We start from the raw sequence: 13,211 nt of genomic DNA on the forward strand, positions 1-13,211 counted from the left end.
GTAGAGTGCTCTGCATACAGTAAACCCCCAATAAATATTGATTGATCGATTGACTTCTCCTAAAGAATAGATCACGTGATATCTTTGAAGTTTGGGAGCGGGCAAACCCATAGAAGGTTCTCTGTGTGTGATCTCTCATACCTCTTCAGGTCTCCCCAGAGCCGGGGTTCCGGTGAGCAGAATGGCCCGGTCGGCATTCTGAACTAGCGGCAAAAGAATCTTGCTGCGGGATGCATTTCTGGACTTCATGTAGTGAGATTCGTCGACGACGACTACTTTGAAGTGCTGGTGGTTGAGAGTCTCGATCAGAGTCCGGGCATCTGTGGTTAACAGGCCATAACCTAAAATGGTCACTTTGCTGGTTGATATTCTCCTAGAAAACAAAACCCAGGAGTTTTTAAAAACCTATCTGGAATCAACTTATCCTAAACAAGATGGCTATCTTGGGAAGAAATGTGTGAATGATGGGGAAGAAGAAAGACTCAAGACGTGGGTATGACGCTCCTTTTAGAAAATTGCTTTATAAGTCTGTCTACATCAAATTTAATGTGACTGAATCAAAATCACGAGCTCTTACTGCCTGAATTATAGCTGAAAGTTTCTGGCATTCAATGAAGCAGATTCCCTGAGTGCATAAATTAATGCCTGCAAGTTGGACCCTTTTTAAAACTGCATTGACTCTTTCAGACTTTCATATTCTCATTAGTGAGTTTTTGCTGCCGAGTGTGTTTCATCACTCTGCTCTGTCTGTTTCCAGGCCATTCCCCACCCTCACCCCCCTACCCTCCTGCCACCACTTACATTTTGAGACTTTGAGTCTCTTGAGGGCCAGGGATCAGATCTAATCCCCACCTATTTTCTTTCAATCAATCAACAGCATTTATTGAGTGCTTACTAGATGCAGAGCACTATACAAGAGAGTTAGTAGATACGCTCCCTGCCCATAATGAGCTTACAGTCTACAGTCTAGTCTTTCCAGTGCTTAGTGCAGTGTTCTGCACATAGTAAACACTTAATAAATACTATTATTACTAATATAACTACTAGGCCTGCTAACTAGTTATGTGACTCCTGAGCACACCTCCTCCAAGAGGCATTCCCTGACTAGGTCCTCATTTCCCCTACTACTTCTCCCTTCTGTGTCCCCTTGTACTTGGATTTATGCTCTTTATTCTCCCCACACTCAGTCCCACACCTCTTAAGTACATGTACATAATTTAATATCTAGCTCCCCCTCTGGACTGTAAGCTCCTCATGGGCAGGAAACGTGTCCTCCAACTCTGTTATATTGTATTCCCCCAAGCGCTTAATGAATGACTGAATTTAGACAATACATGAATGGATTACCCACTACACCAGATGATATAGGCCATTCCTTTTGCCTTCCGCCTCTCTTTCGATTTTCCCCCTCTGTATTTTCTATTTTAAATTATTTTGTGAATTTACATTAATTTCCTCATTAGTGCTTCCACCAGAAATCTGGACAACAGAGGGATACTTTTTTGGACGACTTAAAATACCTTCTATTTGCCCATTAAAGATATTTCTACAGCACACTAATTTTGGTATTTTCTATTGGGCTATAAGTATTTTAAAAGAATCTGTGCAAAGTCAGAGCCCATATCTACAAAATGAGAACTTTGCAAAGCAATTTAAACAACTGCAGAAAATTGGTCATCTCTTTTTGGTCATTTTTTTTTTATGGTATTTCTTAAGCACCTACTATGTGCCAGGCACTGTACTAACACTGGGGTAGAAACAAGCAAATCAAGTTGGACCCGGTCCATGTCCCACAAGGGGCTCACAGTCACAATCCCCATTTTACAGATGAGGGGACTGAGACTCAGAAAAGTGAAATGACTCATGCAAGTTCACACAGCAGACAAGTGGTGGAGTCGGGATTAGAACCCGTGACCTTCTGACTTCCAGGCCCATGCTCTATCCATTACACCAGGGAAGAGAGCAGATAAGGGGGCGGAGCCAGCATTAGAACTCAGGTCCTTCTGATAGTGTGCTCTATCGACTAAGCCACACTGTTTCTCACTTTTCCACCAACTGAGGTTCATGAATAGTATTTCCATTCCCTGAACAACACTCCCTTCTGCCCTCACCCAGGAGTGGGGACTTGCGAACCATAAGTTTTAATGCAGCTGTCTAGAGAGCTCCACTGTCTGCCGTGAAGTAATTTTCTCAATGGGGCAATTGGGTTCCGAATTTTCTGTGTCTCCTCTGAAAACTGTTCGGAAAAAGAGACAAGTGACTCAGAGACCACAGTGAGAGTCTTGGGATGCTGAGGTCTTCAGCAGGGCAAGTGCCCAGTTTAGACTCAATTCCAGCTCCCCGGGAGGTGAGCCCCTTTCTACTAATGGGTGATCAATGAAGTCTCCACCTTAAGAAGCTCTGTGCTCCCCTTTAGTGAAATGAAAAGGAGGAAATTATAGGCTCCATGAGGCCAAGCGTGACAGACAAGACCCACTCACCGCTCTCTTGTCAGATCGGGAAAATGGCCTCCAGAGAGAACCCCAAGTGGCAGAGAAAGCCTCGCTCACCCCAGAGAACAGGACAGACTGGCCGAAAGGGGAACAGACAGACTCCTGGGCAGGGTGGGGGACTGAGCTGAGGTGGGGACATCAGCATCCTCTAGACTGCAAGCTCGTTATGGGCAGGTAATATGTCTGCTAATTCTGCTCTGCATCATAGTAATTGCTCAATAAATACATCTGATTGAGTGATCCCCGCCTGGGCCTACTGATCATGTGCCACCAATCCAAAAGAATGAGGGAATTCAGCAGCTACTCTTGTTCCCTCCAAACAAAAGTCCCAACTTGTCTTATCTTGTCTAACACGGTCCAGTCATCTCCGACCCACGGAGACATCACGGACACATCTCTCCCAGAACGCCCCACCTCCATCTGCAATCATTCTGGTATCAAGGAAGTCCCAACTATTGAACAAATATCCTCTTCTCTGCCAAAAAGCAGCACTGGAGTGGAGAGAGGACTGCTCCACATTTGGGCCTCAGTTGTGCAGTGGAGCAGTGCCCAAAGTGGTGAGTGATGACACTCAGCAGCATGTCTGTCTGGGCACAGGGTGGTAGCCAAGGGCTCGGGAAATTATTTATTCTGATTCCACTGCTTGCAAATACTTTTATGTGGTCTCCTCATTTAGAATGACAGCTCCTTCTTACAGGCAGGGCCTGTGACTTCTGCATCCACTCTTCTTAACCAAGGGCTTGGTACAATTCACTGCACTCAGTAAGTGCTTAATAATTGCCATTATGACTATCGTCAGCACCCATTAATGGCTCACTAATGAGTTGCATTTCTTACGGTTCCAAGTGTGCTAGTAAGAAATCACACACTGGACATTTGGGAATGGGGTGTTCAAGCTGCACTACCCTGAGAAAGTTTTTCCTCGGACGCTTTAGTATGCAGCGGGTTCAAGAAGTAGCAGTATGTTCAAGAAAGGTCTGGATTAGAGATTGGAGAGGGGAGAGCTAGGGGTGTGGATGGTCCCTTCTGGTCACTTGCAGGGAGAGTTAGTCAGGCATGCTAGATGGTAGAGATAGGTAGAGGTAGAGGTAGATGGGAAGAGTCACGGATGGAGAAGGGGGAATTAGGGGTGCCAGATGAGTCACCGGAGAGAGAGGCAGGGATGGAGAGAAGAGAGTCTGAGGTGTTGGAAGGTCCCTTACTAACCGCAAGGGTGAGTCTCCAGAGGGCAACCAGCACACAGTTTCCCCCAAGGGTGCTTGGGCTCCTGCGCTGGGCGGACCTGGGGTTGAGACAGTGGTGACACAACCAGGTTCAGGTATGTGAACGGGAAACTCTGTATTCAGTGCTATTCCCTAGGGGGCTGGTGTGGAGGTGCAAAATGTAACCCTGGAAACAAGTCACACAGCCTCCATACCTCACGCTGCTGAGTGGATTTTCCCATTAGAAGGGGTCTGGGTGGGTACTCTAGGCTGGCATTTGGAGGGTCCCCTTGGAGAGAGGACCCTACCACTCTGGCGTGAAAGGGTGTTGCCACAAGAGTGAATTCTGAAGAAATCCCGATAAAAGAGTCATAGTAGAAATAATGATTTTACAGTCTACCACTCTACCTTTTGATTTGCAGCTGCAGGAAATCCCCCTGCAACTACATGGTGACCAAATAAGTCCATAGGATTCTCACAGAACTGACAAATCTGAACGTACCCCACGTCGGTTTTGTTCTGAATAATGACGATTTCTTCTGGGCCCAGCTCTGGGATCCACTTTTCTATCTCCTCCACCCAAGGATATCGCAGGGAGGAGGGAGTCACCACTAAGAGAGGCCACTCCTTTTTGTAAAAGTAAGCGATGGCAATTGCTTGGATTGTTTTGCCCAGGCCCATCTGGAGAAGAAACAGGAAAAGAAAAGAACAGAACAGGGTGGAGATTATTTTAAGAGCCAACGCCCGGGGACGATCGTTGCATTTACAACCCCATCCAGGAGATGGATCTTGGGAAAGTAGGCCATTCTTGGCTCCGAGGGGCTGAGGGCGTTCGAATGAAATGGTGGCACATTTCGGGACAACTGTGCCTAAGTGCTCTGCGCACAGTAAGCACTCGATAAATATGACTGAATGAATAAAACAGGACCTTGTGCCGTATGGGACTTTTTATGGCCCTGCTTTTGGTCACATTAAATTTCTATAATTTTCCCAGCAAGACAGTGAAAAATATTAAATGCTCAATCATTTCTTTAAGGCAACATCTGCCCGAGAACAGAGTTCTCCATTTTTATCACCAAAGCAGAGCTGTGATTGAAGGGTGTCTGGAACAAAAGTCAAACAAATGTCATCCACGAAATTCTCCCCAGGTGAGAAAGATCGTTCACTTCATTTAACATAAAATGGGCATCAAAAACCCACTTTTTGCTAATTGCAGAGAAGGAACATTTAATGCCAAAAGGTGTCAGGCATTCATTAGTTGGCAGTTGAAATTTCAGTGAGCGGCAACTTCGTATGTTCATGGTTTATGGAGAGCAGATAGGTTCCAGACCCAACAAGAATACCAAAAACTCTCCTTTACTGATTCCTGAGACCTTTCGACCATTTTCCTGTACAGCACTGTGAGTTTCCAGACCTGTTCACGGGGGTTTTTCAACGGTGATCTAGTTCATCTAAAAAGTCTTCCTAGAGGCCCTCCGGGCTGGGTTCGCAGCCCTTGACCCTGCCAAGTTTCCCCGAAGTGCCCGGAATATCATCATCTTTGTCACTGCCAAAAGCATCCACTGGAAGAGCTCTTGTTGGCAGAACTCCAAACCTGGAAGATGTCCGCTTGCTTGCTGGATCGAGGTGCTGGCCTTGGTATTCTGGTCTCTGGAACGGTCCACCTTTCACTGGCCCCACCCTGTTGAGAAGGGTGAGGGGGCACACTGCCACACTCTGCCCTACCCTCGGCCCTGCACCCTACTCTCAGCCTGTCAGACAGGTCCCTGCCCTTAGGGTACTTACACTGTAGTAGGGGAGGCAATCTGGAGACATGTAATCAATAAGCCAATCGTTTTGAGAGCTCATTGTGTGCACAGCACTGTACTAAGCACTTGGGAAACCACATTTTCTGCCCCAAAGGACATCACAGTCTAAAGGGGAAGACAGACACTAATATAAATAAATAGTGGATACTCACGTAAGTGCTATGAGGCAGAGGGTGGGGTGAATAAAGAGTGCAAATCCAAGTGCAAGGGAGATGTGAAGGGGAGGGGAAGTAGGAGAAATGACGGCCTAGTCAGGGAAGGCCTCTTGGAGGAGATGTGCTTTTAATAAGGCTTTGGTGGTGGGGAGAATGATCATCTATCAGATGTGAAGCGGGAGGGGGCTCCTAGCCGGAGGCAGGACATGAGCAAGGGTCGGCGGCAAGACAGATGAGATCGAAGTACAGCGAGCAGGTTGGCGCTAGAGGAGCCAAGTGAGTGGCTGGGTGGTAGTAGGAAATCAGTAAGGTAAGATAGGAGGGGGAAAGGTGACTGAGTGCTTTAAAAGCAATGGTTAGGAGTTTCTGTTGGATACTGAGGTGGAGGGGCAACCACTGGAAGTTCCTGAGGACTGGAGAAACATGGACTAAACGTTCTTAGAAAAATGATCCAGGCAGCAGAGTGAAGTATGGACTGAAGTGGGGAGAGAGAGGATGCAGGGAGGTTAGCAAGGAGGCTGCTGCAGTAGTCAGGGCGGGATAGGATAAGTGCTTGGATCGGTGTAGCAGACTGAATGGAGAGAAAAGGGTGGATTTTAGTGACACTGTGAAGGTAGAACTGACAGGATTTGGTAACAGATCGAATATGTGGGTTGAATGAGAGAGCCGAGTCAAGGATAATGCCAAAGTTATGGGTTTATGAGACAGGGAGTTTGGTGGTGGTGTCTGCAGTGATGTGAAAGTCAAGGTGAGGAAAGGGTTTGGGTGGAAAGACGAAGAGTTCTGTTTTGGACCCGCTAAGTATGAGGGGATATCTAAGAACAGATGTCCTGAAGATATGCGTGAATACAGAGAAGGAGAGAGATCAGGGCTGGAGATGTGGATTTGGGAACCACCTGAATATAATTGTGGGAGTGAATGAGTTCTCCAAGGGAGTGGGTGACGATGGAGACTAGAAGGGGACCCAAAACTGAGCTATGGGGGACTCCCGCAGTTAGGGGGTGAGAGGCAGAGGAGGAGCCTACGAAAGAGACTAAGAAGAAACAGCCAGAGAGAGACAGGAGGAGAAGCCAGGACAGCCGGCGTCAGTGAAGCCAAGGTTGGAGAATATTTCCAGAAGGAGGTGGTCAACAATATTGAAAGCAGCTGAGAAGTCAAGGAGGATTAGGATGGAGCAGAGGCTGTTGGTTTTGGCAAGGACTTCTTAAAAGAGCATGAGCTTAAGACAAAAGCAGGCGGCAAAATAAAGATTCAACTTTGTGATGATGGTAAGTGCTTTATAAAGCGGTGCTTTGGAACAGAATTACCAAATTGGGAATGTGCTTACTTTCAGAATGCAGTAGTCTTCTTCTATACTCCAAGAAAAGAAACATTTCACGGGTCCCTTCCACTATAATGGTTTAGAGACCCTCTCTCCAGACCGCTCTAATACAAATAATAATTCAAGGTAATTTAGTTATATGCAAGGATTCACTGGAAGCACTACAATGGAATTTACTAAATTGTAACTTTCAAATGTTTCCTTTCAACTAAAATTAAATTCTCAGTTAACCAAGACACCATCTTTTCTCAGCTTTAAAATGGAAATAAAGTGCCTGTCCTTCTCTCCTTCCCTGTTAGAATGATCCCTGTGTAGGTCACAGAGTGTGTATGATCTGATTATCTTGTATTTATCCTAGTCTTTACTTCAGGGTTTGACATAATAGGCACTTGTTGAATACCATTCTTCTTCTTGTTCTCTTCCCCAAACTTTTGATTACCCCAACTACTATCCCCCCTCAGTTATATTTACTTTGAGAAGCATTTATCCACAACCCAGTCAGGTCCTCCAAATGTTTCCTGGCTCAAAGATAGACATCTAGGAAGCTAACTGGCTGCCGAATAGCTGGCCTGGGCAAGTTCCTGCAGCTTTCCAGGTACCCAGCTGAATTACTGTGGAATAATCTCAAAATATCAAACACAGCAGTAGAACACCTAATAACGACACTGAAGCAGAAAGTTACTGACAAGAGAAAGCAACTGTCATCTCATTGAGAAGCTTTCAATCATTGCCACAAAGTTCCCAAGTGGCCAGGATGAGTTCACCCAACTTTTCAAAGCACCAAAGTTACCCCCAGGATGAAATTTAAGGCCCTGGGAAACCAAGCACATGAAACAACTGGTGCTTCTCTTAATTATGACTGGGAAATACATGTCATACCCTGGAAATTTCAAACATTTTTGAAATCAACTCACCTCAAAGTGCTTAACCTCACTCTGACCACAACCCCTTGTCAGAAGTGGCATGGGAAGGGAAGAGCTCAAACATCTTCCTTTCAGAAGCAGATTCAGGAGAGCTGCCACATGAAGCTCACTGATTGCTGAAAACTTCTCTTAGGAAAACTAGAGTTCCATCTGACAGTGACATCCTTACTAAAGGGTAATTGCAGTGCCTTTTACCTCCCTATACAGAATAAGATCATTTACACAGTATTTGGTTTCTATATTTATATGCGTATTCAATTTAGACATATTCATTTTAACTAGCAGATTATATGATAATTTGAACAACAGCTCTGAATTGGTACCTAATTTGCATATTCTTCTGATTCTCTTTGGTTTCACATATCCTGGGCCCAGACATGCTGTTAATTACCTGAAAGATTGAGATAATTTTTTTTAAAGGGAAGGCTTTATCTCCAAAGTTGTAATTTTGAATATTTTGGGCTGAACAAAATATTTTATTACTCAAATGAAAAGGGAAAAAGGGAGCATTTATGATATTGGATATTATCCCAAATGGCCTATGGAAATCTTTTGGCACATTAAAGTGCACAGGGTTAGGAGTTGGCCAGTTGGTAGCAAATATCGGGGCTCATCCTTGATAGATCTAAGCAGATCCAAAATGGATTAAGAATAATGATAGCATTTCTGAGGCACAGAGAAGTGAAGTGACTTGCCCAAGGTCACACAGCAGACAAGTGGAAGAGCCAGGATTAGAAACCATGACCTTCTGACTCACAAGCCTGTGCTCTATCCACTAGCCATGCAGCTTCTCTAACCAGTCCGGAAAGTCAGCCAGTTTTTCTGGCTAACTAAACTGAACACAATCCCATGCTTAGCACTAGGAATGATCAGAGGTCTGCCAGAATGCAGGTTTGGCAAGAACACAACTCCCACGTTCTTAGAGGGCTGTGTGTACTGCAGGGAGAGTTCAAGTATTCTACCAATCAATTGTATTTATTGAGTGCTTGCTCTGAATTCATATATTGACGGTCTTTGAGAGAGTCCCCGGATGAAATTCTAGATGAATAGGTAAACAAAAACAGTATCCTTCCAAATGGCCAGGGCCACAAGGCTGAGGGCATAGCACTTCTCCTTGCGGCAGGTGAGCGACTCGCTTTCTCGCTGTCCCACATCTTTCACATACACTTTGGGAGTATGTTGGGGGTCAGCCTGCTCCTCCAACTCTGGGAACTGAATGGAGAGGGAGAAAAAAATCCCAGTCCACTCTGGGCAATGGCTGGGGAAGAGGAAAGGGGAGGAGGGAGAGCCTAGCACCAGAAACTAGCTTTCCACATGCAGAAGTCCCCACTTCCATCCCTGCTCTTCTCTCTGCTGGCTCAGTGGAAAGAGCACGGGCTTTGGAGTCTCAGGTCATGGGTTCGAATCCCGGCTCTGACACTTGTCAGCTGTGTGACTGTGGGCAAGTCACTTAACTTCTCTGTGCCTCAGTTACCTCATCTGTAAAATGGGGATTAAGACTGTGAGCCCCACATGGGACAACCTGATTCCCCTGTGTCTACCCCAGCGCTTAGAACAGTGCTCTGCACATAGTAAGCGCTTAACAAATACCAACATTATTATTCTGCTCCAAAAAAATGGATCCCAAAGAGCCCAAGCAGAGGCTGAAGCACGTGGCCTAATGGATCGAGCACAGGCCTGAGAGTTAGAAGGACCTGGGTTCTAATCCTCGCTCTGCCATTTTTCTGCTGTGTGACCTTGGGCAAGTCACTTAACTTCTCTGGAGCTCAGTTGTCTCATCTGTAAAATGGAGATTAAGACTGTGTCCCATGTGGGACATGGACTGTGTCCAACCTGATTAGCTTGTATCTATCCACCCCAGTGCTTAACACAGTGCCTGGTATATAGTAAGCACTTAACACATACCATATTTATTTTTTCAAAGGGGATTTGTGAATTGAGCCAATGTATATCTGAACCAAACCATCACCCCTCTGGATAAATCCTTCTGGGACATTCACACAAGTCCTTAAGTGCCCACTCAAGCATCTGCTGAAACCCAAGAGCCACTCCGAAAGGAAGAAAAATGACAGGTTCATCTGAAGCCTGACTGAAGAGAGACCCCTTCAGACCCCAGATGGGCAGTATTTCCTAGAAAAGCAATAGACAAAGTTAATCATGGAATGGGGACCTTCCCCAGAAAGTCAAATTGTTTAACCTTTAAGTTGCAAATCACTCATTTCACAGGCCCCAGCCCTGCCCCCTAGAAACTGTAAGTTCCTTGTGGACAGGGAACTCATCTACCAACTCTGTTGTATTGCTCTTTCACAAGCACTTAGTAAAGTGCGCTGCACAGCGTTAAGTGCTCAATACGTACCATTGACTGGTTGATTAAAAAAAAATACACACCCAAAAAATGGTGAGCAGGTGCAAACAGACCTCTAGGCTGCCTCCACCAACCACAGAAAAAGAGGAAGAAAATGGCAGTCGTGGCCAACACCAGCAGAGCCTACCTAAAGCCATAGTTTCCATGAAGAAGCTCTGGCCAGTCAGAGCCCAAACAGTCCTGTCAGAGGGGTCAAGGATTGGTCAGAAGAAGAAAGACAAACCAGGAGGAGGGGGGAAGCTATTAGGATGCTGAGTGAGATGGTTATATAAAATCATTTCTTGTGGTAGGGAGACATAGGCTTGGGTGGGGCAGGGCCAGGCTGGGCAGGAATTTCCTATCGAGTTAGTCGGTCAGTCAATCATATTTATTGAATGCTTACTGTGTGCAAAGCACTGTGCTAAGGGCTTGGGAGAGTACAATATAACACTATAACAGACACGTTCCCTTCTGACAACAAGTTTACAGTCTTGAGAGTAGCTCTGGCCAGGGAGCAGTTGGGGGGGGATTCCTGTCAGATTCCCAGCACTTAGAACAGTGCTTGACACATAATAAGCGCTAAATAAATATCACACACACAAACAAAAGCAATGGAAAGACCACGGCAAATGACGGTACTGATTAAACCACTTATTTATATGAAGGGTACTGTGCTAGTCCCTGGACTAACTACTACTTAATCAGATAAACGGTCCCTGTTGCACAATCTAAGAGGTATGGAAAGCAAATACCTTATTCCCATTTTACAGATAAGGAAACTGAGGCCCAGAAGTGTTTGGTGACTTCACTAAAACCTCCCGGAAGGAAAACAGCCGACCTGAGATTAGAACCCAGGCTTCCTGAACTTCTCCACTAGACCTCGCTGCCCCTGAAGTACATGCAGTATCAGGGTATTACAGGACTTTGCTTTACGAACCTCACCAGTGTTCTCCATATGCTTCCTAGGGACAAAGATTTGGGTCCCCATTCTCCTTTTGCCCAGCTTTGGGAATCTCCTGGCTCTTTGTGGAATATTCCTAGGCAGGGAAACTAGGTCAGTGAGAATGTGTGGGCGGGAAGGATTAGAGAAAAGTCAAAAAGAAATAATCCTAAATGCAGCAAAAATATGGCCATAACTGAAAATAGTCCCAGAACAGGCTGCCCAGCCATGCAGGCAATATACAGTACAAGCGGAACTGTGGGGCTCCAGAGAGGCTACGGAAACGGGCATGGAGATGGGGAGAGAGATTTCCCCCCAAGTCACCCAGCCATATTCAGCTACAGGCACCACTCCCAGACACCTCTAGCCCCAACTCTTGCTTCTCCGAAACCCACCCACCCACCCATCCATCCATCCGTACATTCAATTACAGGCAGTCACATACCTTGCTACAACTCCCCACACCCTGCCCACATAGAAAGGGAGCAAACAAGGCTCTACAACAACCTAGTTGGCCACACTAAAAGGATCAGGCTCGTCTACTCCTTGGGTTCCCAGGGGAACTGCAAACTCCGGGGAGTGGCAGGCAGCAGCTGGTTTCTAGTCCGACCTGCCCTGGTTGCTGTTACTCATCTGCTTCTGTACGGAAGCCAGCAAGAAGCTAGGGCGCAGCAGCAGGAAGAGGAGGGGAAGAAACCCCCACTGCTGTCACTGTCCACAGCGTAAGAGCTATTGCTGCTGCTGCTGCCGCTGCAACCTGGCTGAGTGCCCAAGGGATAAGAGAATCTTCCAGGCCCAGGAATGGAGAGCTGGGGGCTGTTGGCAAGGGATCTGAAGGAATGTTCAAGAGCCATAAAGAAAACCCAAAAGCCAAAGCCAGAAAGAACGCCAAGGTGGTGCTGGGGTGACTGCAGAAGGCCAAAGGAGGGGCCAGCAAGGTGAGGGGAGAGAAGAGGCCTTGGAATTTGATTAGGGTAACAGTAGTTATTCTGAAACAGGCAGATATCAGTGTATGAAAAGCATCAATGAGTACCCTAAAATCAAAAGTCAGTCAGTAGATGTACTGTTCAATGATAAGTGATGATAAAGCGATAATACTATGTTAATCATCAGTACCAGTATGGCACTTAAATACTCTTATAAAGTGACTGAATGTAAATTATTTTGCTTTCCTACGTATTCAACACACAATTCAACCCACGCAGTGAAGCAGCGTGGCTCAGTGAAAAGAGCACGGGCTTGGGAGTCAAAGGTCATGGGTTCAAATCCGGCTCAGTCACCTGTCAGCTGTGTGACTTTGGGCCAGTCACTTAACTTCTCTGTGCCTCAGTTCCCTCATCTGTAAAATGGGGATTAAGACTGTGAGTCCCACATGGGACAATCTGATCACCTTGTATCCTCTCCAGCACTTAGAACAGTGCTTTGCACATAGTAAGCACTTAACAAACAAGAAAACAAATGCCATTATTATTACAATTCCTGAAACAACATAAGCTACGTTTAACTAAGTGAAATATATGGAAGCAATGAAAAAATCTTCAAGCCAAGTATCCAAAAGTTTTTTGATAATGAAATTACAGTGCTATAAGGGGCGTGAAGTGAACTACAATTAAAATAGGGAACTGTCAAGTAATTTCCATAGAATCAGAGTTAGTCCCACTATTACCATTTTAAATTAAGTAGGGCAACCAGATTAACTGCATGTCAGGAAATAGTACTGGAAAGTTGGAAAAGAGACCAGGCAATAGGTTTCTCAGGAGGGAAAGAGCCACCAGACTGTCAACTTTAAATCACGAAAAAATCCACAGAGCGAGGAGGCTCAGAGAATCAGGCTCCCAGACATTTGGCGGGAAAGGGCTGCCTGGCAAACTACCTTGAGGTTGGCCATCATTTAGAAGACCAAAAACTGCAAATTGGAACCTACTTTTCATTTGGATAATTGGGAGGTCAGAGCAGTAGTTCTCAGAATTGCATAGGTTTGACCTCAACTTCTGAAAATGTAGCTCTGAGCAAAAGGCTAGCAGAA

The 13,211-nt window shown here is 45.7% G+C and overlaps 1 protein-coding gene across 3 annotated transcripts in view; it reads right to left on the bottom strand.

Annotated features, from left to right (window-relative positions):
• The window catches only part of ZRANB3 (zinc finger RANBP2-type containing 3), an 86,715-nt gene that overhangs the window by 41,803 nt on the left and 31,701 nt on the right, over positions 1-13,211 (bottom strand). For 2 of the 3 annotated variants that reach the window (XM_007669468.3, XM_039913155.1), the window contains exons 4-5: positions 4,197-4,375; positions 142-373 (exon numbers count right to left, since the gene is read on the bottom strand). In XM_007669468.3, the coding sequence (XP_007667658.2) occupies positions 142-373; positions 4,197-4,375 (411 nt within the window). The remainder of the gene's footprint in view (positions 1-141; positions 374-4,196; positions 4,376-13,211) is intronic. The other variant, XM_029071560.2, reaches the window with a different exon arrangement.

The sequence above is a fragment of the Ornithorhynchus anatinus genome, chromosome 9 (genome assembly GCF_004115215.2).
Source record: "Ornithorhynchus anatinus isolate Pmale09 chromosome 9, mOrnAna1.pri.v4, whole genome shotgun sequence".
Lineage (NCBI taxonomy): Eukaryota > Metazoa > Chordata > Mammalia > Monotremata > Ornithorhynchidae > Ornithorhynchus > Ornithorhynchus anatinus.